Source organism: Gymnoscopelus braueri (assembly GCF_963280865.1).
Source record: "Gymnoscopelus braueri genome assembly, chromosome: 22".
NCBI classification, from domain to species: domain Eukaryota; kingdom Metazoa; phylum Chordata; class Actinopteri; order Myctophiformes; family Myctophidae; genus Gymnoscopelus; species Gymnoscopelus braueri.
Window position 1 is genome coordinate 39,740,708 of NC_137624.1, and position 24,788 is coordinate 39,765,495.

At 40.9% G+C, this 24,788-nt stretch overlaps 1 protein-coding gene across 3 annotated transcripts in view; it reads left to right on the plus strand.

The window, feature by feature from the left end:
- hnrpkl (heterogeneous nuclear ribonucleoprotein K, like) overlaps positions 1-24,060 on the plus strand; it is a 27,327-nt gene extending 3,267 nt beyond the window's left edge. The window contains exons 3-17 of one of the 3 annotated variants that reach the window (XM_080419615.1): positions 1,021-1,118; positions 2,916-2,972; positions 4,504-4,547; positions 7,803-7,875; positions 9,205-9,318; positions 9,406-9,534; positions 10,779-11,098; positions 11,982-12,035; positions 15,328-15,367; positions 17,625-17,643; positions 17,961-17,993; positions 18,114-18,181; positions 19,964-20,133; positions 22,618-22,655; positions 23,007-24,060. In XM_080419615.1, coding sequence (XP_080275741.1) covers positions 1,021-1,118; positions 2,916-2,972; positions 4,504-4,547; positions 7,803-7,875; positions 9,205-9,318; positions 9,406-9,534; positions 10,779-11,098; positions 11,982-12,035; positions 15,328-15,367; positions 17,625-17,643; positions 17,961-17,993; positions 18,114-18,181; positions 19,964-20,133; positions 22,618-22,655; positions 23,007-23,011 — 1,262 coding nt within the window. In that variant the 3' untranslated portion in view covers positions 23,012-24,060. The remainder of the gene's footprint in view (positions 1-1,020; positions 1,119-2,915; positions 2,973-4,503; positions 4,548-7,802; positions 7,876-9,204; positions 9,319-9,405; positions 9,535-10,778; positions 11,099-11,981; positions 12,036-15,327; positions 15,368-17,624; positions 17,644-17,960; positions 17,994-18,113; positions 18,182-19,963; positions 20,134-22,617; positions 22,656-23,006) is intronic. The other 2 variants (XM_080419616.1, XM_080419617.1) reach the window with 2 other exon arrangements.
- The last annotated feature ends 728 nt before the right edge of the window (positions 24,061-24,788 follow it).

Below are 24,788 nucleotides of genomic sequence, written 5' to 3' on the forward strand. Positions count from 1 at the left end.
TTTTCAAATGCTAAAAAAAAGCAGAAATAGCAGATTTTGTGACGCGTTGTGAGCTTGTAACGCTCACAACGCGTCACAAAGTGACGCGTTGTGAGCTTGTAGATCTGCTATTTCTGCTTCTTTTTTACATGTATAAAAATGATTAAATATGTCAATAATTTCTTTACATATTTAAGTTATTTGTCATGTGCAATTTTTTATTACGAAGCCTAAAACGCTTCATATGTTCCAATGTTCAATGGCCAAACACACAATTAAATCTTTAATCTTAATTATTTGAGTGACTAAGTCATGTTAAATGTGTAATTGTGACAGCCCTACATATAGACCAATATTACAGTACATTTCTCACTCACAGACTAGAATGCAGTATAATGTGAATATGCTCTTGTCATTACTGTACATGAAAATGATATGGAAATCTGTGTCTGGCGTCATGTGGCCATGTCAGATGGTCGTGCATGTCTCGTGTCCAAGACACCGCTGTTCTGGGGTCTGTGACCAGATCTGCCCGTGTTATGTGGTAGGATAGCCTGGATACCGGCCCAGATAAAACTGGCGCCTGATTAAAACCGATCCGGTGGGTGGGAAGGGGGCCATAGTCAGCTGTTGGGTGCTATTTATTTTTTAGTTCATATTGTGAATTTACCTGCAGTATGTTTTTTACAAATTGAATTGTAACCGTTTATAATACAGCAGCTTCCCTTGAAGCCCACTTTACTGACTTGATAGGGGCAATATAAATTTGTCTCGATGACATTTCTAAATGTCAATCTTCGTGCCGACGTGAGGTTATATGGGGTGACACTCGTAAAAGCACTCTGACAGTTGACGTTTGTAAACGTGTTTTGGAAGGAGCTTGGTTTGTATAGTTGTATAGTTTTTTGCAACTTCTACATTTGTTTTCATGAAGGAATGCTTATTTGTTGTACAGGGCTGCTGTTGTGGCCAGTCCGTCTTTGCAAGATGTTTGTTTGTCTGCTTTGTCTGATGGATATTATAAATGTTTTTGTCTGTCAGGTAAAAGGCCAGCGGAGGACATGGATGAGGAGCAGGCCTTCAAGCGTTCTCGCAACACAGACGAGATGGTGGAGCTGCGGGTGCTGCTTCAGAGCAAAGTAAAGTTCCCATCATTCAGTAGACCATGTAATTACATCGACCTGACAATCTGGTACTTCTCCAGATCCCAGGGTCATGGATTTGCCCCCAAAAATGCAAACATTTTTCAAAACCTTCCAAAATAGTGACGATGGCACATCTATGAATATATCGCTATTCATCGTACAACAAAGTATAGAGTGGCCACTTAGGAATCGGAAGGCTCAACCGGGGCTAGTGTTAGAAGTGTCCTTGAGCAAGACGCTGAACCCTAACCTGCTCTCGATGAGCAGGTTGGTGCCTTTCATGGTTTCCTTCGCTGTTGGTGTGTGATTGTGTGTGTGAATGGGTGGACGTAATGCACATTGTAAGCACTTTGGATAAAGGCGCTATATAAATGCACCATTTTACCATTTTATATAGGGCTTTAGTGGCTAGGGCCTGTGACCCACTGGATGCAGGGTGCTCAAAGAATGCACCCTGCCTAACTTTGGCATCCTTGGTAACCCACGGAGAGTGAACGCGCCAGCTGCACGCACTGCGGACGCTTGCTAGAGTTTCGGTGTCTGTTCTATTTTCTCTGTGGGTGGAGAAAAGGGAATACAAGGACAATGTGCCGCGGATGTTGTTAATAAATAAGACTTTTTGATATTACATTTTAAAAGGAAGTGGGATATAAATATCATTGTTGTGTTCACTAGAAAGGATATCCTAGTGTCACAATATTGACTAGAGCAGGGGTCTTCAACGTTTTCAGGCCAAGGACCCCCTAGCTGAGGGAGAGATGAAGCAGGGACCCCCTCTATATTGTATAAAATTGTGTTTCAGATTATACTTTTTTTGTTTACCTGGTCTGCTCTTTTTTTCCCTCTACACCTACACCTTGCCAAAAATAGCCGATCTACAAGCCCACAACGCCTCGCAGCGCGAGGCGTTGTGGGCTTGTAGATCGGCTATTTTTGGCTAAAGTTCTCCTCAGAGAAGGGATGCTAGGGTTCAAGTGGTTAACACATCGACCGCCAGAGGTTAATCTCATAATGTACTCACCAGTGCCAAGGTGTTTTTGTTGTTTTTTTGTTTTTTTCATGTCGCCATAGATCTTGTTAAAATCCTTAAGATTGAGCCGTACACGGGCTGTTTACATCCGCGACATCTCAACGTATCTCCCAGTGAAAATCACGTGTCAAACGGGGCATCCATGTTGTAGTTAGAGCGGATTACGTTAAACAGTGAAATGCGAGGAGAAAAAACTACAGGAAGAGAATTGAGTTTCAGTTTTGTCTGTAGAATGGGAGTGGACGTGATCGTCAAAACCGGATCCCAAATAATTCCGTTTCCGGTCATCAAACCGGAAACGGAAGTGGATAAAAAAAATTCCGAAAGTGAACCCGGACATTTATAGCGCGAAAAGACCGTGGACCGTAGGGCTACGGTCTCGGCGCTTAACAGTTGGATTTAACGGACCGTAGGACTACGTTCTTGGCGGTTAATGTGTTAAGGTAAAAAGAAAAATCATATCACACAAAGATTTGGCGGACCCCCTGTAGTAACTCTGAGGACCCCCTAGGGGTCCCGGACCCCCTGTTGAAGACCCCTGGACTAGAGTTTGATAAACACGTAATAACAAAATGAATTGATAAAAAGTATTGGGGTATTTCAGGTCATAGTTCATAATGACATTACACTCGTGGGTGGTGCTTTGAGCGTAATTTGCCGATACCGTGTAAAATGTATTCCGACGTCAATAAATGTAATACAAATGCCCTTTTGTTGTATTATGTTAAAATATTGTAACAAAAGCTCTTGTTTCTCCACAGAATGCAGGTGCTGTGATTGGAAAGGGTGGCAAGAACATAAAATCTCTACGCACAGACGTGAGTAAACGCATACCATGCCTCTGGTACTCTTTGCCCCTGAAGGAAGAAAGGAGGTGGCTAAAACCCTCTCTGTTAACATAAGGGCTTAAACAAACCAAAACGTTATTACTTTGTTTAATTTCCAAAAAGATAGTGCCTTGAATGTCTTTAAACGTATATATTTTTATTTTTTTTCTAATGTTCTGATAAAGTACCCAAGACACATTTTGGAATGATGATGATTTCCAAGGGCCGCTGATTTCATTACAGTGGAAATTGGATTTTTTTGTTCCCAATTATTTCATTGTCCGACTAAAGAATTGCCACTTGTCAGTCTAATAATACATCACTTATACTTGGGCTCACATGAACGGACAACACTTTGTCTGTTCTTTGTTGTTATGTCTGTTTGTACAAGACCAAGGACCACAATGGAAATGAGTCGCTGACTTTATTGTGTTTTCGTATCCTTGACGTGTTATTTCAGTGAATGCATTGCATTGTTCTCTCTTTTTTTTTAACATAACGTTCAAATAAATCAATCACACATGGTTTAGGCTTGTTTGGACAGAAGTGGGTATGAAAGAAAGGAAAGGAGTGTTTCACAGAGAGTCTTGGTTTTTGTAGTTCATTTCAGTACCCTCAACCAGTATTGACGCTATAGTGCAGGGGTTCACTAACATTTCTATGCCAAGGACCCCCAAATAATCATAGCCTTTGGCTGTGGCCCCCCATATTGCAAAATGGCCCAGTGTTGTGAGCTTGTAGATCTGCTATTTTTGAACATTTTAGAATGTCTTTTTAGAATATTGATGTCCAAAATAGGCAAAACATGCCCAAAAAACGTGGGTTGAAAGTGGTTGAACTGGCATAATAATATTATGATTGGAATTGAAATACATATTTTTTATATATTAATTAATAATTATATTATTATTACATTTTCCTCTCCTTTCCAATTGGCCCCCCATGGCCCTCACTTTGAAAACCTGTGCTATAGCGGACCATTCAGATGTGACAACCAGCCCCTCTACAGGTGTTTTAAAGACCTATTAGTCTGGTAGAGTCAGCACTGCTATTAACCTTTTTATCTCAACAGTTCTTAAAAGCGCTCAACCACATTTTCAGTGCTATTTTTTTTGGGAACAAAGTACAAGTGATGCAGTACAGCGTTGCATTCAATTAAAATGTATTCCTTCTCCCCCCTCTTCCCTTCTCCTTTACTTTTGTTTTTACTTTTGGCCAACCTTCCTCCGTTGCCCATCATGTTCCCGGATCGTCATGCCCCTCCTCCTGCGTTGCCCACCTTGACGTTGGCCACAACCATCCGACCCGCCCCTGAACGCCCGCCCAACGCCCGCCCAACGCCCGCCCGACCCACCTGACACTACCCGGTTGGCCCACCCACGCCCATAATCTGTGCCCCTACGTCCTTAAACTGGGCACCGTTACTTGATCATCTTGTGATTGAATGAATGCCCCTTCTGCCCAATGCCAACCTCCACCACCACCACCACCTCCACCACCACCACCACCACCACCACCGCAGTACAATGCCAGTGTATCAGTCCCTGACAGCAGTGGCCCAGAGCGGTATGTCCCACCAAGTTATTGCCTCACTGCCTGATTAGATACAGTGAAAACGAACGTGTCTTTTGATAACCTGCCTTCTGTTTCATTTCAACTTTTTTTATATATATACGTGATAATATAATACCCCAACCCCTACCCCCAGCCCCCCCCCACCCCACCCCCCCAACCCCCCCCCCAACCACTTCTAAGAGACATGTATTGTTCCATTTGATTTCTCTTGTCTTCTTTACTCCCCCTCGTCACATTGTGAAGCATTTCCATTAATTTGGACATTGTTATTTCCGTTACAAATCCAGTAAATTTTCCCATTCAGAGAATGATACAAATACTCAAAAGTTACAAATAGCACTAAAAATGGTTCTTTGGCTCGTAATCAGGGGAACCTATTTTGATGCTATGTAGCACCTATCTTAACTCATTGACTGCCAGAGTTAAAACATATCTATAGCTGCCCTTGACAGCGATTCCGAGCGTTTTTTTTACTAACCTTTGAAAAATCTTAAAAATAAATAAAAATCACACCCAGTGTGAAGTGGTCATCACAGTGATGGAAGCTCACTTCAAAAAAATATCTTTTTTAAAAAGTGCATAGTCCTATTTATGGGTTATTAATCCATTAACTGCCAGAGGTATTTTCATATTTTTTTAGCCAGTGCCAGAGTTTTTCATTGAAAAAGAAAAAAAGTACTCAGGAGCCGAGATACCGAATTTTTAAGTTAACAAGGAAGTGGATAGGAGTCTAGATCTTCGAAAAATCATATCTCCTTGGTCTTTGGGTCAAATTGAAAAAATAAATAAAATTCACGTAGATCTACGCGATTGGCACGTGGCGGCTTTAAATAGGTTCGCGTAGATCTACGTGATTGGCAGTGAATCAGTTAATGTCATCATGTGTCTCGCTAGCCAATCACAGTGCTGAATAGAGTCAGCCAATAGAGTCAGCCAATCACAGTACAGCTAGGGGTGTACTAATGAGCCAATCACAGTACAGCAAATGTGTACTAATGAGGTGTCCCAACCCCACTTATAGGGGCGGCTACACCGCCCAAAAATGTGCCACAGCTAATAGTCCATTCCATAGTTGTGGGCAGTTGAATGTGGCTTGTTTTCACCAAAAAGCAACGGAAAGCACAGAAATGTATATTTTCCTAAATCCTTTAACATTAGATCGGACGGATCTACTGTTCTCCAGAAGTCATAGGATCACTCGTAGGTTGGCGAACAGCGCCCTCTAGCGTAAACTATTGAAAACGCCACACACTTGTCAACTCGTCATTGGCAGCGTGGACCTCAGGCGAAGTGACGAGTGTACTCGTCAGTGTCAGTCAATGAGTTAAAGGTGATATATTATTATATAGCACCTTTTGTAAAATGGTGCTATACGGAACCATTAGAGGCGCCTAAGCTGAAGAACCAGTAGAGAACCATACCAGGGGCTGAACAGGTTCATTGTATGTCAGCAGTACCACCCCAAAGAACCCACTGAAGAACCAATCATTGTGTCTGTGTGCGTAGGAGCACAGCTGTTGGATGTTATTTTTGTTTTCCTTGCTGTGATATTTAATCTTAATGTAATCATGAAAGTTGGGGAAAGCAAGATTATTTTTTTCCTCTCTCGCTCTCCTTTGTGCCAAGCCCCCCCCCCCCATCCCCCCCACTGTTCTCCACATCACTCTCCGCAAGCGCTGGCTAGAGGCTCTGCCCTCTGCCCCCCCCCCCCCACTCTGTCACTCATTATACTGTTGTCGTCTTTATTTCCTTTATGTGCTGCATCCCCCCCCCCACATCAGATAAGATCTGCCTGTTAAACCTTTCATGCCCCCCCCCCCCCCTTACCCCCACTGCTCCTGTCCTCTCCTGTGCCCACCAAGTAGTTGGCTACCACTCGCATTTCCTCTCAGTCTTTTCCGCCCCCCCACCCCCCCATCCCCTGCTCTGTTAACCACTTAAGCCCCTATACGTATACTTAGGCATATGATGAATTGCCGATCTATAAGCTCACACGACACGTTGTGAGCTTATACGTTATACGTGAGCTTATAGATTGGCTATTTTCGCAAATTTTCTCGCCCATTTTTTAAAAGTTTAGCTTGTGAAGGTCTTTACCGGGGGCGTCAATTGGGTATGGCAAGGTATGGCAGGTGCAATACCTTGGCTCCAGAAAAAAAATAAAATATATATATATAAAAAAATCATAGTAGCCTAATGCAGGTGTAAGATAATTGTTTGTATTGTGTTACAGGTATTATGCATAGTTTTCTATGCATTTTGGGGGGTTTGACCCCCAAAAAACATTTCGGCCGCGCCCAGGATAGGTGTCCCTTCATTTAATCTCTGGGAGTTAGCAACCCTAACCTTGCCATACCATAGCTTTTGCTGAACTGACGCCACTGGTCTTTACACACTGGGGGGGGGGTGGCGTGACGAATAAACGATCCGAAACGTTTCATATAGTCGATGCATCATTCATACAGGTTGATGCCTTTTATTTGCTGTGCGGAAGCTTAATCCCCCAAGAAAGGTACTGTGATCGCTTTACCGCGCATAATATTCACTTTTTGTGTGGATGTACTCAACACGAAAAACTGTTGGGAAAAATCTGTAATTTGTTTTAAACCCCCCCCCCCCCCCCCCGGTGTGTGAGATTTAATGACCTGTCCAAAATAGGAAAGGCCGGTTGAAAGTGGTTAATTTGCTCTCTTCTACCGCCCTCCCCCCTCACCCCCACCCCTGTCCCCCGTACCCCCCAACCCCACCCCACCCCCAACCCCACCCCTTTGTCACAATGAGAAGGGGAAACCGGTGACGCGATTGTCATGTTTTTAGTTTTCTCCCCTTTCCCCCAAATCAGTGCTGGTGGTGGGATGGTTTCTAGAATTCTCTCTCTCTCTCTGCACTCTGTGGCCAGTCTTTGTGCAACACGTTAATTTTGAAGTCTTTTTCAAGTTGCCCATCCTCCTCCTGTCGTCAGGCCTCTCTCTCTCTTTTCTTTGTTGAGTGTTGAGATCAGATCAGATCAAAGTGCATGTCAGCTGCTCGTTTTTTTTTTTATCAGCCCAGTATTGGGAAGACGTCCAGAAAGTTGTTTACTATATGCTGAAGTCAAATCAGTTTTTTCTTTATAACTCTGTTGTTTTTTGTTGAACTGCCTCTCACTCATGTTGTAGCCAAGCTTTTGTTTTTGTTTTTGTACGTGTTTTGTCCTTCCTTCTTTTTATGCCTTAATTCCTTTTTTGGCCCAAATATTCCCGACAGGATCCTTAGTGTGAGTGCCAACATTGACACTATCGGAGACATTCTGCTGAAGATCATCCCTACTCTGGAGGAGGTAGTGCACTTCATTACACTCATGCATGTATGAACTAACTTAGCAATTAATACAAACCTACACCGCTCTACAGTTGGGTTTACCGTACATACAAATGTATCGCAAATGTTACCAGCGTTTCCAGAAATGCAAACGGATGTGAATTTATGCATGTTTTCCATCCACGACTCACTTATTTCTCCAGTCAGGTGAGAGGTATATTATTAGACGCTCTTTTGTCCTAAAAATATTTTCTACGGCCTGCCTGCTTGGTCGCTGATTGAGCTGCACACTGAATGAGGCTGGGAAACGTCTCTTTCAATAAGGACTATTCATGAACGACATTAAGTTACAGACATGTTTTGAATCGGGTCGGTACTCACCGGTACAGAGTGCTAGTTCCGCTGACTTTTGCCCACCTGCCTTTTTATAACTTCTAATTACACTTGTGGGTAAACTGTGTGCACTGTCGTTATGCTTCCCCAAGGCTGCCCACGGTCACCTTGAACGAGATTATCCCACATTATTATGGCTTTTATTTGGACCAAATCAGCACCTGAGTTTCAAAGTTGGATACACTGATTTAATGCTACATAATGACAAAAAGCATCACTACAGAATACGTGGGCAATGTTAATGAACGGAGCAGCAGTACACACACATTCAAACGCATTCATGAAATGTATTATGATAAAAGTTTGGTTAATCTTAAAGTGTAGGCTATAGAACATAAACACAATTCTTTTTAAATAAACAAATAGTGTTAGGGGTGTGCCGATATATCGTCCCGCGATATATCCCGATACGTTTTCCTGACGATATGTATCGTTTTGGGGAAAAAAAATATCGTTTTGATTTTTTTCTTTTTTTTTCTTTCTTTTTTACAATAATAATAATCAGGCATGCAAACAGCCCCGAGGTGAAAAGGGTGACATGTTTTTTAAGCTACAAGTTCGCATGTCTGAATAATGCAAAAACAATTATTTGTTTGCATTTGCTTTTTTTTCTCCCCCATATCTTTTTCATAATAATAAAAGTGCGTATCGAAATCGTATCGAAGTTGTGAGCCAAATATCGTATCGTATCGTTTGGTGAAATTAGTGTATCGGCACACCCCTAAGTGTCATTCATTATTTGTTTTATCATCTGAATTTATTCTTTAGTAGGGCTTTGTGTATTTGGAAACGTGTCCATTTAGCACATTTAACTCTTCAAGAAAGACAGAAACAACTTCAAACGAGAGTAAAAAACTTTTTTTTGTGAAAACTTTGCATGAAACAGATTGATGGAAACTACTGTTTATAATCCCAAAGATCCTATGACCTCACTAATTTACCACTCTTTGTGAAGTACCAGCATTACAATGGGATGGAGTTCGACTGCGAGCTGCGACTGCTGGTCCATCAGAGCTTGGCCGGGGGCATCATCGGGGTCAAAGGTGCCAAGATAAAGGAGCTGAGAGAGGTAAGACAAGACCACGCTGCTGCAAGTTCTCCGTCAAGTTGCTCTTCGCCACGAGTTTGCTTGAAATGCTGTGTTTTCTTCCTGTAGAATACTCAGACCACCATCAAGCTGTTCCAGGAGTGCTGTCCTCACTCCACAGACAGAGTGGTCTTGGTAGGAGGGAAACCAGAGCGAGTTGTTGAGTGTATTAAAGTCATCCTGGAGCTGGTGTCAGAGGTAAGGTTTCAACCCTGAAAAACATAACTAACTGACACGGACCTATTGTTGACATTTAGAACCAATATGCTGCCATATTGTTGTTAACATTTAGAACCAATAACGAGACTTTCTTTCTTCTTAAATATCATCATTCTAATATATTTTTTATTATTGACTAAATCAATTAGTCTGATTAAGCACTTAACTCTGTATTATACTTATAGTGGTACAATTGTGGCCTACAAAAATAGTAAAAATAGCTGATAAACAAGCAACGTGTTTTGAATTTGTTGTGAACTTGTTGTGAAAACAAAAAAAAACTTTCATTAACCCATTTACACCGGGAAATAATCAGTGTAATTTTTAGATTTCTTTGGCTATTCAAAAATAGCAGATCTACAAGCTCATAGCGTGGCACCGAGTGCCGTGCTTTGAGCTTGTAGATCTGCTAAAGCAAATCTTTGAATATATATATACTGTATATTTTTAAAGCAAACATTTGTAACTCAAATCCTTCCTTCTGGGGATTCTACAAATGTCTTCTAAATCCTAACAGTTTTCTGAAAAAAATATTTCTCTTGACCCAGAAGCAAAGATTTGAGAAAATCACAAATGTTCCCTTTAAAAAAAATAAAGAAAAAATATTTGCACAAATGGTCAAAAATGTTCAAAAATAGTAGATCTACAAGCGCTCTGAGCTTGTATAGCCAAAGTATAAAATATGGATAAAGTGCTTACACAGATGCGTTCCCGGTTTGAATGGGTTAATCGTTATTGAGCCAAAAGTTTGAAATAACTGTGATATTGATCTTAACTCACTGAGTGCCAGAATTATTTCTGGCTATGTTGTCCCAGTGCCAGAGATTCTTTCAAAGTAAAAAAAAAAGTGCTTAGGAAGCGAGATACAGCCTGTTTCAGTTATAAGTTAAACAAGGAGTGGATGGAGCTGCAAATCTTCAAATTATGATATCTTGGGTTCTGAATTAAAAAAAAAAAAAAAACGTTTTTTTGACTATTTTTTCAAAAACACGTGAAACACGTGATTGGCACGTTGCACCATGCGGTAAAACACGTGAAACACGTAGCACTCAATGAGTTAAGTCATATCGCCCAGCCCTACTATGTTGTCATTGTTATTTTAGATGCCATTTTGTTCTGCTGTGTTTGCTGTGGATCAGTGCTTAAGACCTTCAACCAAAGCTCGCACTTTTCTTTTGAAGTTGCATTCTTCTTCCTTTCTCCTCTCCCCACAAACCCTATAGGCTCCAATCAAAGGCCGCGCCCAGCCGTACGACCCCAACTTCTACGACGAGACGTACGACTACGGCGGCTTCACCATGATGTTCGAGGAGAGAGGCCGGCGGCCCATCGGGGGCTTCCCCATGCGCGGCGGGGGGCGCGGCGGCTTCGAGCGCCTGCCCCCCAGCCGCGGCGGCGGCAGACCCATGCCGCCCTCCAGGAGGGAGTACGACGACATGAGCCCCCGCCGCGGGCCCCCACCCCCGCCGCTGAGCAGAGGCGTCCGAGGGGGCAGCAGAGCGCGCAACCTGCCTCTCCCCCCGCCGCCGCCACCTAGAGGAGGGTGAGCAGCACTGCACTGTCCTTTATGCTTCATTATTTGTATACATTTTTTTCCCTCTTCTTTTTAACGCATTTTGGGTAGGAACCCCTATTTGTAACTATACCTTTCAGGACGGGAACTCCTTTTGGGGTTCCTGTTGCTATGTACAGTATATAGCAACATACATTTGTTGATTTTTTTTAATAAATATTTGGACGTTTTTCAGAAAACTTAAGTCAGGATTTAGAAGGCGTTTTTAGAATGGGCCTCAGGTCTAAATGGGTTAACATATTTTTTTATTTAGGAAGGACGAGGTACAAAAGTGTCAATGTAAGCTATTGTACAATTAGTGCATGATTGTACCTCCCGCCTCCCCCACACCGATCGCCTAATATAGTAACAATTAAAGTACAAGGACAAGGAAAAAAATAAGAGTATGATAATAATAATGAATAAAATAGAGCAACACATAATGGATTAAATATATATAATTGAAAAAAAACAAGAGGGGACAAATAGGAGAAAAAGGGGAATAAATGTTGTTACATAGACTCTTTCCTTCTCTCCCATACATCACACACAGCTTCTAATCATATATTTATTTTTTTAATACACTTTCAACCTGACATCCCTATTTTGGGCATGTCATCATAGACAAAATATTTCAAAACATTTAAGAAATGTTTAAAAAGTTGAAAATAATCATAAAGAAGATACAATATAGATGAAAATAGCAGATCTACAAGCTCAACAACGTGTGTTGTGAGCTTGTAGATGTGCTAGTTTTGCTATTCATTGTACTACAAAGTATATAGGCCTTAAGTGGTTAATTCCTTTTTAAGTCATTTTCACATCAATTAGTATTGGACATTTTCTGATTGTTGTCATTTTCCTGGTCTTTCAGAGGGGATCGCTTCTCCCACAGCAGTTATCATGGCAGCATGGATGACAGACCAAAGTGAGTACAGAGGTTTTTCACCTGCAGGATTATGCATAGAGATCTCTGAATAACCACACATGCACAAAACAAGAGTCACAGATATATTTAATTTTTCCCGATGTACAGTTGAAACTGAAAAAATACATATTTGTGGAATTTCTTTGTGTGCAACACAAGAATCACAAATGTACAGTATGTCATTACTTAAAAAACAGGTGTGTGGGTGTCCGGGCGGTGCAGGGGTGAATTTCCTGCCCGCCACACAGCGGACACTTAAGGGTTTGAATCCTCCACGATGCATCCGGCTTGGCCATATGCACAGCAGCCATATTGGAAAGAAATTGGGGCCCCTTCCTCAAACGGTTCTCAAACGTTTGAATTTCACGGAACCCCATAATTCTCAATTACACACCCGTAAGGGGCCATTTGGAACCCCCTCAAGGAACCCATGAGGGTACCTGGAGACCCACTGGTGTAGCAGTGAGCCAACATGCACAATATACTCCATGCACCATGACTCTGTTTGACCAGAATGGAACACAACTTTAATTAGCATCATTGGTAAAAAACCTTTTGAAGGAAGTAAGGCCCAATTTCTTAACAATAATATGGCTGCTGTGGGTTTAGCCTATTGGTGGTGTAAGTGGGGTGGGAAGCCGGGCGGAGACGGTGATCTCTGTCACTGTACTGGCACGTCTTACAGGTTGGTTGGTAGGGCCTGGTGTGACAGGTGACACTCGGGTGTTGCACTCTGAAAATAGCAGATCTACGAGCTTGTAGATCTGCTATTTTCAGCATGCAACCAAGTGTAAAATCAGCCATTGCGACGCCATCAAGGCACCGCCAACATACATTTTAGTCGACTAAATCAACTGTAGATTTAGTCGACTATAATCTTATGATATTTAGTCGACTGAGACTAGACTAAAACATTTCAGATGGCTAAAATATGACAAAAACTAGATGGAATTTTCTTCAAAAGACTATGACTAAAACTAAATCAAAATTTGCTGTCAAAATCAACACTGATCGGAGGAGACGTGGTTGTCCGCAGCCCCTCCCCCAAGACGAGTCGGTGGGTGTCAGCAGAGTGACGGGGACTATATCTGGGAATTAAAAATGGGAATTTGGGAATTCAGGGGCGGCCATAGCTGAGTGGTTAGTGAGGCCGCCTAGGGATCCAGAGGCCCTGGTTGCCCCAGGTACGATTCCAGGCCAGGCCAGCAAAATGTGTCGATGAAATGAAATATGTCCCTGAGCAAGACTCTTAACCCCTAATTGCTCACAGGCCCTCATTGAAAACAAGACCGCAAGGACTTTCATAAACGGACCTGTTAAAGGAATTATCCTTATCCTTAACACATTGAGTGCCAATCGCGTAGATCTACGCGAACCTATTTAAAGCCGCCACGTGCCAATTGCGTAGATCTACGCGAACCGCCGGTTCGCGTTGATTTCACCAAAAGTGCACTTTCGGAATTTTTTGATCCATTTCCGGTTCCGGTTTGACGACCGGAAACGGAATTATTTGGGATCCGGTTTTGCCGATCCCGTCGGCCCTCGTTCTAATGACGAAACTGAAACTCCATTTTCTCCTTGTAGTTTTTTCTCCTCGCATATCACTGTTTAACGTAAACCGTTCTAACTACAACAATGGAGCTCCGTTTGACACGTGGTTTTCACTGGTAGAATTAGTGAGATGTCGGTGATGTTTACAAACAGTGCACAGCTCAATCTTAAGGATTTTAACAAGGTCTATGGCGACGTGAAAAAAACAAAAAAACAACAATAACACGTTGGCACTGGTGAGTACATTATGAGATTAACGTCTGGCATGGAATGTGTTAATTGCCGTAACGACTAAATTGGGAGGAAAATGGAAAGGCACAAAATAAAGTGTGTTCACCAGTGGTGGGAAAAGTGCTCAAATGTTTTACTTAAGTAAAAGTATCAGACAAAAGATTGTCAATTGGTTGGCTTACAGTATGTTGGTTGTTGCTGCTGCCATATTCAGTGTTTCAAGTTTTCCCATTCATCGGTCTCCTCTCCTCTATTTTGTACTGTCATCTCTACATCTGTATCCTAGCCTGTGATTCCAGAACATCAGATGGCACCAAACCGGCACAGTGTTTTTCATGCAGCAGCATTTTTCGCAGCGTGCCAGTCACAAACCATAGAGTTATATAACCATAACGGTTTTTTTACCTTTTTATTTACCCAGGGGAGGTTCGCTGAGAACAAATTCTCTTTTTCTCAGGAACGCCCTGCTTCACATTCACACAGACACACGCACGTTAAAAGGCTGGGAGCTTCTCTAGTATAGTACAACCGCAGTCTTATACCGTTTAACCACTGAGCAGTTGGGGGGTTCAGTGCCTTGCTCAAGGGCACTTCAGAGGTGTTGGGGGAGGGGTAAGTGGTGGCCATTGACTTCTCCACCCAGATTAGTTTTTTGCCGGTTCCGGGGAATCAAACTGGGAACCTTTTTCGGTTACAAACTCGCTCCTCTAACCTTTTTTAGGCCACTGGGTGTGCCTCCCTGAGGGGGGCAACCAGGAAGCCTGAACCACCTCAATTGGCTCCTTTCTAGGCAAAGAACTAAAGCAGTGGCTCTATACTCTCTCTTAGATGACTGAGCTTCTCACCTTATCCCTTATAAGGGAGATGTCATCCACCCCTCTGAGAAAACCCGCTTGTAACTCCAATTCTGTTTGCTTGGCTTATTCTTAACCCATTAAGACCTGGAACTGTGTCATTTTTAGATTTGAGCTAAAAAGCATTATTTTACACTTTGGGCTATTCAAAAATAGCAGATATACAAGCTCATAGCGCGGCACCGAGTGCCGCGCTACGAGCTTGTAGATCTGCTATTTTTGAAAAATCGTGAAAAATGTGTGCAAATCTTTGAATATATATATTTTTAAAGCGAACATTTTTAACTCAAATCTTTGCTTCTGGGGGGTCCCTGGAACAACATATTTTGATGGGGGTCCGCGGCCAAATACATACCATTTTGGGGGTCCTTGACATGAAAAAGATTGAGCACCACTGATATAGAAACATTTGTTTTTTCAGAATACTGCTGAGATTTAGGAGACATGTAGGATCGGTTTCAGGTCTCAATGGATTAAGTAGCCTAAAATCACTTGGTGGTAATTTACTTCCCCCAAAAGCCTAATGTATGGTTTGGCAAAATAATGTTTTGCAACACCCCCCCCTGCAATAAAATAGGTATATCTGACAATGCATCTTTTTGTCTCATCATGACACCTTTTCTCTGAAGCATAAATGATCCTTTATCCCTCCATAGTGACAGAAGAGGCCGGCCAGGAGACCGTTATGACAGCATGGTGAGTGCATTCATCTACTGTATAATCTACTGTACTGTTTCCCAAGCGGTGGGTCAGGACCCATTTGTTTGTCGGGTCGCGGATCCATTTTCGTGGGTCAGCGAGTGAATATCCCTTTATTTTTCCTGTATTTTTTTCATGAATATTATTTTAAAATGTTCTAAAGATTTCCACAAAAAAAATATAATAATAATAATACAAAATAATAAAATTAAAATAATAAAATAAATTCCCTAAATTAGAAATCAAATGTTTAAGAAAGTAGTGAAAATAGCAAATCTGCAAGCTCGCAAAGCGGTCGCATCACAATGTGTTGTGATTTTTGTAGATCTGCTATTTTCACTAGTTTCGGGTCCCGGGCAAACATCCGATTTCTCTTTTTGGGGTCTTGAGCCAAAAAGTTTGGGAACCACTGATCTACTGCACTGGTTCTCAACGTGGCTTCCGGGGACCCCCAGGGGGTCCCCAGATAAATGAGGAACAGTTAAACCCTTTGCCTGAAAATGCTTTGTGCCAGAGACCCTCTGAAGAGAAGATTTGTCAAAAAAAATCCAGAATTCTACAAAATTAATTTCAAGATTTTTCGAAAATGTGCAAAAATAGCAGATCTACAAGCTCGCAGCGCGGCACGAAAATCTTGTAGATCTAAAAAATCCAAAATTTTACAAAATTAATTTCAAGATTTTCCGAAAATGTTCAAAAATAGCAGATCTACAAGCTTGCGGCACGAAGTGACGCGCTGCGAGCTTGTAGATCTGCTATTTTTGAATAGCCAACGTATACAATATGGATAAAGGGGTGAAAATGTATATTCGCAGGCATCAAAAACGGCTCATTTGTAGCTCTGATAGCCGTTCGTAAACGTCATGCGTTTCGCAAATAATGGCGTGGAATTATTTTGATGGCGTAGCAGCTGAAGCCCAGTGGCTTTGGACACTAGTCCTTTTCATCAGGCAAAACGTAGCGGTCTAAGGCCTGTCGTTGCCTGGCAACAGTTGTCTCCTTGGTTACCAAGGAGCTAGCAGCGTACGCAGTCTGGAGAGCCGCTGGATTTGCAAATGAATTTGAGGTGAAACCAAAACAATCCCTGAATAGAGACCTTTTCAGCTCCTCTGTCTACAAATGAGTGTTTGTCTATCTGAGTCCAGGCCCCCCCCCCAAAAAAAACCTATTGTAGTAACACACTGTCAAGTAGGGATGCATCTATTGATCATTAGTGATTGTTCTGTCGATTATTGTTCCGATTAATCGAGAATCACGTTTAAAAAATATTTTTGTGATTCTTTATATATCAATATATTTTGTAGGCACAATTCTTTATACAGTTTATCAACAATATACACGGTGTCGTGCAAAAACAGTGCAGATAGCCAATCTACAAGCTCTACATATACAAGAGCTTGTAGATCTTCACTGTTTTTATTTGTTTCACTTTTCACCTGTAATGACAGGGACTGATATTAATTGATTATTTGATTTGATTATTGATTAGCAATATTTTTCAAATCAATTAACGATTTAGTATGAGTAGAAAGTGAATGTTTAAAACGTCTCTGTAGCGCATTGTCAAGTGAATTATACATCATATAAGATCACTACTTAGGGGGCACGGTGGCGCAGTCGGTAGCGCTGTCGCCTCACAGCTAGAAGGTCCTGGGTTCGATTCCCGCCGGGGACGCTGTGGGCGCTGGGGGCGTGTCTTCTCCTCCGCGTCATCAGCGCCCATACCCTATGTGGGGTTGGTGAAAGGGCCTACTCTGTGTGGAGTTTGCATGTTCTCCCCGTGTCTCCTAGGGTAGTTAATACCCTCACAAAAACATGTAGTAATCCTGGTCGCTAAAACCGCCTCCCCCATGACAGCCGGGGCGCCTGATGGAGGGGAAGGGAACTGGTTGGAATAACGTGTTCCTTCCACGCGCTACGTCCTACCAGGGAAACTCCCCCCTGTCAGGTGACAAGAAGGTCAGTTGGCTCTCATGCATTGAGAAGGAAGCATGAGCTCGGCCCTGGCCTCCCTAGGCTGAAGGGGACTGGTGTAGCGCTGGTGTAGGGCAGGTGTAGCGCCCAGGATCACTTAGGAAATTGGCACCGGGTGAAAAAAATGGGTTACAAAAATCGCGGGATAAAAATTTAAGAGTAAAAAAATAAAATAAGATCACTATTAATAGTTTGGTTTGACATATAATGGCATGTTTTGTTTTTTCCTTGTTTTTTACGTATGATTTTTCTTTTCTCTTTCATGGCTTCTGAAATATAGAGCGGCGGCAGTGGATATGGTGAGTATTTCTTTATATTCTAAAAATATGTAGTTTTTTTTCGGGGTGGGGGGGGGGGGCATTTTTATCCAAGGGCAAAGAAAGAGGAGAGCAAGACAAGACGGGGGTCCGACTTGAACTCTACTCTAAATATCTTTGCAGATAATAGCCCATCTAAAAGCTCACAATGCGGTCACATTGTGAGCTTGTAGAGCCCCATAACAGGGATGCTAGGTTTCAACAGAGGCACGGTGTATTCTTCTGGTTGTGTGGTACTGTATTCTTTGAAATTCTCTTATCTTTATTCTTTTCTTGTTTGTCCCCTCTTGTTTTGAAAGACAACAACTCTTCCTGGGACCATTTTCAGTCTGGTGAGTATTATCAGGTCGATATCGTGTCATTTGTTCATTCTTTATTTCTGTAATCATGTCTTTTAAAGGTCATGTTGGTGTTATGTCACTTAACACCCTCATGGATTTCTCTCCTTCCAGGTGGCAGAGGCTCATACAGTGACATAGGAGGCCCCGTCATTACAACACAAGTCACCATACCTAAAGATGTAAGTTATTTTGCTGAAAATGATTGCTTTTTATGCCCGATTCATACATAGCTGTGCACCGTTGTAACACATCGGAAATAGCCGATCTACAAGCTAGTGTTGATGATTTTGACAGCAAATCTTTATTGAGTTTTAGTCATAGTCTTTTGAATCAAATTCCATTTAGTTTTAGTCATATTTTAGTCATCTGAAATGTTTTAGTTTTTGTCTAGTTTTAGTCGACTAAATATCATAAGATTATAGTCGACAAAATCTACAGTTGATTTAGTCGACTAAAATGTATTTTGGCGGTGCCTTGATGGCGTCGTAATGAGTTATTTTACACTTGGTTGCATGATGAAAATAGCCGATCTACAAGCTCACAACGCGTCGCAGCTTGTAGATCTGCTATTTTCAGAGCGCAACACCTAAGCGCAACCAAACATAAAATGACTTGTCTTTTAGTTCGACTGGATCTCTTCTCCACTACATTTTAGTCTAGTTTTTATTTGTTGATGAAATTGTCAGTATATTTAGTCTTAGTTTCAGTCATAGCTTAGTTTTTATTTAGTTTTTATTTAGTTTTCGTCAGTGAAAAAAGGTAGTCGAAGAGAACATCGTTCATCATAGTTTTAGTCGAAGAAATCAACACTGCTACAAGCCGATCCACAAGGCTTGTAGATCGGCTATTTTCGATGCGCGATGCGACGCACAACCAAGTATATGAGGTTACGGTCACACATGCATGTATGAAGGGTAACATGTCAGTTACACAGACTTATGCGTTTGTCTTGCTTAATGTGTGCAGCGACGGAAGTGACGCGCACGGAAATCGATTTGCTGCTACAGGCTTGTTCAATATACTGTAACGACATTATGGTCACGGTACGAGTTACTGTGACACATGCGTTGTTATACTGCTGTACTGAATGCAAAAAAGTAAACAAAGCACACGCATCCAAATGACAACGTGCCAGGTGCTGGACAGAAGCAAAGACTAAAGAGAACAATCGAGACCACACCAGTGTTGATTTCGTCAAATACTAAATACAAACTAAGCTACGACGAGTAAAACTAAGACTAAATATATTGACAATTTCGTCAACAAATAAAAACGACTAAAATGTTAGTGAGGGACGAGAGGAGAAGAGATTGTGTGTTGTCTCGGCTGTTGCGCTCTGAAAATGACAATTATTTTTGCATAATCGTTTCCACGATGAAAACTTTACGCACATTTTCAAATATTAAAAAAGCAGAAATGGCATAGTTTGTGTCCAGAATAGATACACTAGGGTTGATTTGGTTAAAGCAACTCAAGTGCGCCACTCAGTGGCTGTGGTCTTTGTAATCTTTTTTGGGGGGTAACAAATCTCTTTATTAACTCTTTTATTGCCAAAAACGGGAATTCCCGTCCGATTCTACTATGGCTCTCATGGCCAAGGACAGAAATGACGAAATTATAAAAAAGATTAAATTATTATTTATTTTTTTAATATATTTATTTTTTAGTCTTGTTTTTTTTTGTTTATCTCAAAGGAACTAGGAGATAACGCTATCCAAAAAATTGCTGCTCCATTCACTTCAATGTTAAAAAATAAACGGAGGAAAAATGCACATTTTCCTGGCACTGGGACGACACAGCCTGAAATAATTCTGGCAATGAAAGAGTTAATGGAATAATGTTTCCATAGAGGGGGACGTGTATGTGTGACTGTGCCCCAACTCAGGCATTAAAGATGTCACTTGAATGTAATTGCAGCCTTTCTTTCTAACTGTATTTTTCCCCTCTTGCTGTTTGGGCAGCTGGCAGGCTCCATCATCGGTAAGGGAGGACAGAGGATCAAGCAGATCCGCCACGAGTCCGGGGCGTCCATCAAGATCGACGAGCCACTAGAGGGCTCTGAGGACCGCATCATCACCATCACAGGAACACAAGACCAGATCCAGAACGCCCAGTATCTGCTACAGAACAGGTATGTGTGTGCAGGGGTGGGAAAAAAGTATACTCACATTTGTTACTTTAGGTTAGTATCAATACTGCAATCAATGTAGAAATACTCTGTTACAAGTAAAAGTCCGGAATTCAGAATTTACTTGAGTTAAAAGTACAAAAGTGTTGGTTTCAAAATGTACTTAAAGTACCAAAAGTAAATGTAGTCATTATGCAGAAATCTTCCATTTCGTGTTTTCAAAAATCATTTGAAAATAGCAGATCTACAAGCTCACAACGCGTTGTGAGCTTGTAGATCTGCTATTTTCAAATAGCCAAAGTCTATATAGGGCTTAAGTGGATAATGTATGTTTTGTAATAATAATCTAAATCTGCAAAGTAATTAGTAACTAAAGTTTTCAAATAATTGTAGTGGAGTAAAAGTACAATATTTGCATCTGAGATGTAGTGGAGTAGAAGTAAAAGTAATGAAAATTGGAAATACTCCACTAAAGTAAAACATACCTCAAAATTGTACTTAAGTACAGTACTTGAGTAAATGTACTTAGTTACTTTACACCACTGGGGTATGTTTATGCTTTTTTAAGTACTTGACAGTGATGAATTCATGCCTTTTCTACTCTCACTTTTACTCCAGCATTCCCAGCGTAGTGAGGAGCAGTTTGAACCCTTGAGCCGTGTTTACATTTTTTATTTTAAAATTGCCAATCTATAGGCTCACAACGCTTAGTGTTGTGACGTGTTTTGAGCTTGTAGATCTGCTATTTTCGGGGGGGGGGGGGGGGGGTCCCTGGCACTATTTTTTCAAATAGGAGTCTGCTAAGAGAATGTTTGAGAACCACTGACTTGACACGCCCAAAGAGTTATATATTTCAAATTCTAAACCTGACCTAACGCCTTCCAAACGCTTTCTAAACCTGACCTTGAAAACCTGTAATTCCTATATTACAAAAAAGATTATGTTGCTATATACTCTACATAGCAACAACTACCCCACAAGGCCTTCCCGGATTGAAAGGTATAGTTACTTATAGGGCCTCCTGTTCTAAAATAGTAAACTTTCAGTGCTATGTTATTACTACTCTCATATCTTTCTATATATTTTCGCCATTGCCAAAAAACATGCATGCGCTTATTATTCAGTGACATGATTGACAGGAAAAAACGGGCATCAAAATGAACTTCATGAATCATGATGTGACTTATTATCACGTGACATAAGTAGAAAGAATACCATGTAAAGCCTGCATCGTGGTCATGCTGCTTTGTAATCAGGCCACAGACTCTAAAATGTGGCGTGTGCTATTGTTCATCTAACTGGTACAGGTCATGTTTCTAGTGAAGTACACTTAACCCATTAAAACCGGGAAAGCATCTTTGTCATTTTAGATTTGAGCTATATATATATATATATATTCAGTATAGCAACAACATTTTGGCTAAAATTAATAGCAGATATACAAGCTCACAGCGCGTCACTTTTGTGTCATGCTGTGAGCTTGTACATCTGCTATTTTTTTTAACATTTTAGAAAAATATTGAAAGTGTTTGAAATGTTTTGAATATATATATATTTTTTAACACAAATCTTCTGCTGGTCCCTGCATTGTGCCAGGGACCACGGGGGGGGGGGGGGGGGGGGGGGAACTAGTGATTTAGGGGGGGGGACTAGTGATTTAGAAGGCATTTGTAGAATCGGCCTCAGGTCTTAATGGGTTAAGGTTAAGTTCACACTGTCCTTTTGAAAAAAAAATAGCCTCTGCCTTTTTACATTTAAACCTGTGAAAACGTACCACAGGCTAACCGTATAGCTCAAAAGACGGCCTCCTTTTAAGCCATTTATACCTGAGGCCTATTCTAAAAACGCCTTCTAAAACCTAAACTAAGCTTTCTGAAAACGTTCAAATTCTCACTCAAAAAATGCGCTGGTCGGTGTGATTTTTATTGGCCGAGCGGAGCACTCTCAAAAGTGGAGAATAGTTCGCATTTTTGAAAGATATGCGCATAATATGACAGCCGACCAATCACGATTGATTGTGTCTTGAGAATGTCGGCTCAAACCTCCACAACAGGTCTTCAAATTGCCCCTTTGCTTATAGCCTTAAGTATGCGCTTTGAAACGAGGATGAGGCTGTAATATATCCCGTACCGCTGTTGAGTCTTTCATTCTCAGCAGAAAAAGCACTCTAAGCAGAGCTTTATCTTAATAACGGGCGGACAGTGTGAACCAACATCGGTGGGCGAGTAAATAATTTCTCCATCGACTAGAAATTGATCATTCAAAACATGCTCCTCATTGACTTACATTGTACCGCAAGACCATTTTATTTATCATTTGAAGATCCAGATCCACGGATCCAGTCCGGGGTTTTCTTCGCAAAATAAAAATAGTGAAATCAACAGGAAGTTGACATTTTTTTATGAAAAGAAAAAAAAAAAACAGTACTTCTGGGTTTGGTGATGTTTTATACTGTCAGAATCAGCTTTGTTTGCATTCGTTTTACAGGCTGAAAAAGAGCCAGCAGAGTGGTCTTGCCGCACAATGTAAGTCAATGAGGAGCATATTTTTAATTATCCATTTCTAGTCAATGGAGAAATTCATTTTTTATTTATTTTTTCTAGCCCACCTTTGTTGTTACATCATGGCAAGTCAACTACACAACCCAAACCTCTACCAAAGTGGTCTTGCCATTTAACCTTCTAACAAAAAAAAAACATTTTGTTTTAACCAAAACATATCACTTACCCTACCTTTTTTAATATATCATTATTTTTTTTCAAAATATCAGTAATCTGTGGACTCTCCAACATCATCAGGAACAGAATCGGACCCAAATATCTGTACTTGGTCAGGCTCTAATTTAAAGCATACTTGTTCTGACTTTTGGTTTTCAGTGTGAAGCAATACTCTGGTCGATTCTTCTAGAGGAGGAAGAGGAGAGTGAAGCCATACTGCCATACCTGTTTGCTCCTTCTATTCAGAGCCAACATTCCTCTGCTTTGGGTAGATGTGTCCCCACCACACACACACACACACACACACACACACACACACACACACACACACACACACACACACACACACACACACACACACACACACACACAGAAGCATAAACCTTCATGTAATACGTTATTTTATTTAGAGACGTTTTGGAAAATGAACAAACCATGACTGAATAGCATTTTGTTTCTGTGCTGGTGATTATTTTTATGGATCCTTGTACTGTAATTAGAGTAAACAAATCTGTGTGATAACTTCAGTCTTGTGAGTTTTCCCCTTTTCAGTACAGCATGCAGAATGTAATCATTTTTTTGTAAGGAACATTTTATGAATTTTACAGTTTTCTCAAAATGCTTTGGCGCACTTCTCCAAAATGAGATGCATACTCTAAAACAGTGGTTCTCAAACCTTTTTCATGCCAAGGACCCCTAAATTGCCAGGGACCCCCAGAAGCAAAGATTTTAGTTAAAAATGCTCGCTGTAAAAATTTGATATATTCAATGATATGCACACATTTTCAAGCTTTTAAAAAAATAGCAGATCTACAAGCTCATAGCGCGGCACTCTGTGCCGCGCTATGAGCTTGTATATCTGCTGTTTTTGAATAGCCAAAGCTAAGTGGTTAAAAATGATCGTGACACTATGTTAACTTTTTTTTGCTGGGGACCCCCTGGTAGCCCCCCAAGGACCACTGGTTGAAAACTACTGCCCTAAAAAAAAAAAGGTTAACGGAAGCCATCATAGTTTAATTTAGCCAAACGCCCTATACATCCACTGTTGCTGAAGACTGTGCGAGGTTGGGCCTCACTTTGGAGAAATGCAGCGAAAGGATAAAAGGAGAAACTAAGAAATTAAGAATTTCTTGGGTGTTTTGGTTTTTCTTTGAAAGACGAGCTGTCTAAAAATGTATATATATACAGGTTGTCCATGGGCCAGAGCTTAAAACGTCACTTTTTTTTTGTTCCATCCAAGGTGATCAAATCTAGTACGAACATTTTGAAAAGTTTAAACATCTGCAGATGGTATTTTTGTATGACAGCCTTTGCCGGGTTATAGTTTTGTCTCATTAAGTTATCAATCCTCCATAATAAAGTAAAATTTAGACTCTGTGCTTATACATTTGTACATCATTGTATGCCCTTTTATTAACTTTTCAAAAAGCAAGTCTTACCATCTAATGTTTAGATTCTTATCTTTACATTCAAGGCCAATTTGAGTCCGTCAGACAAACGCATTGGTCACTAGAGCTATTCAAATGTACAAAAGCTAAGAAACAAAACCTTTAAAATGATACCAAATCTATGCGTTTCAGGTTTTAGTGATGATTCTGGAAATGTGCCTATAGCAGCATAAAGCACCAGTATTTAAAATTACTTTGAGGGTAGGTAACTTCATGGGCTATATACCAAAATATAACACATAGAAATGTACTGTTAAAAAAGAAACAAAATAGACCCCTAGGCTCCCCCATTAAAAAAGAAGATACAATGGTATGTATGTATTATTGATTTGGGTACATATTTCATTTACAATGTATTTGTTTCCACAATCTGTTTTGCCACTTATTTCTAAAATCTATGTATCTTTATTTATTAGGTTTTTCTTTTCTCTTTTTTTTAATATGAATTGCCATCATTGAAATTTGGTCGCTTCTGGTGGTACTGTCTGGCCCA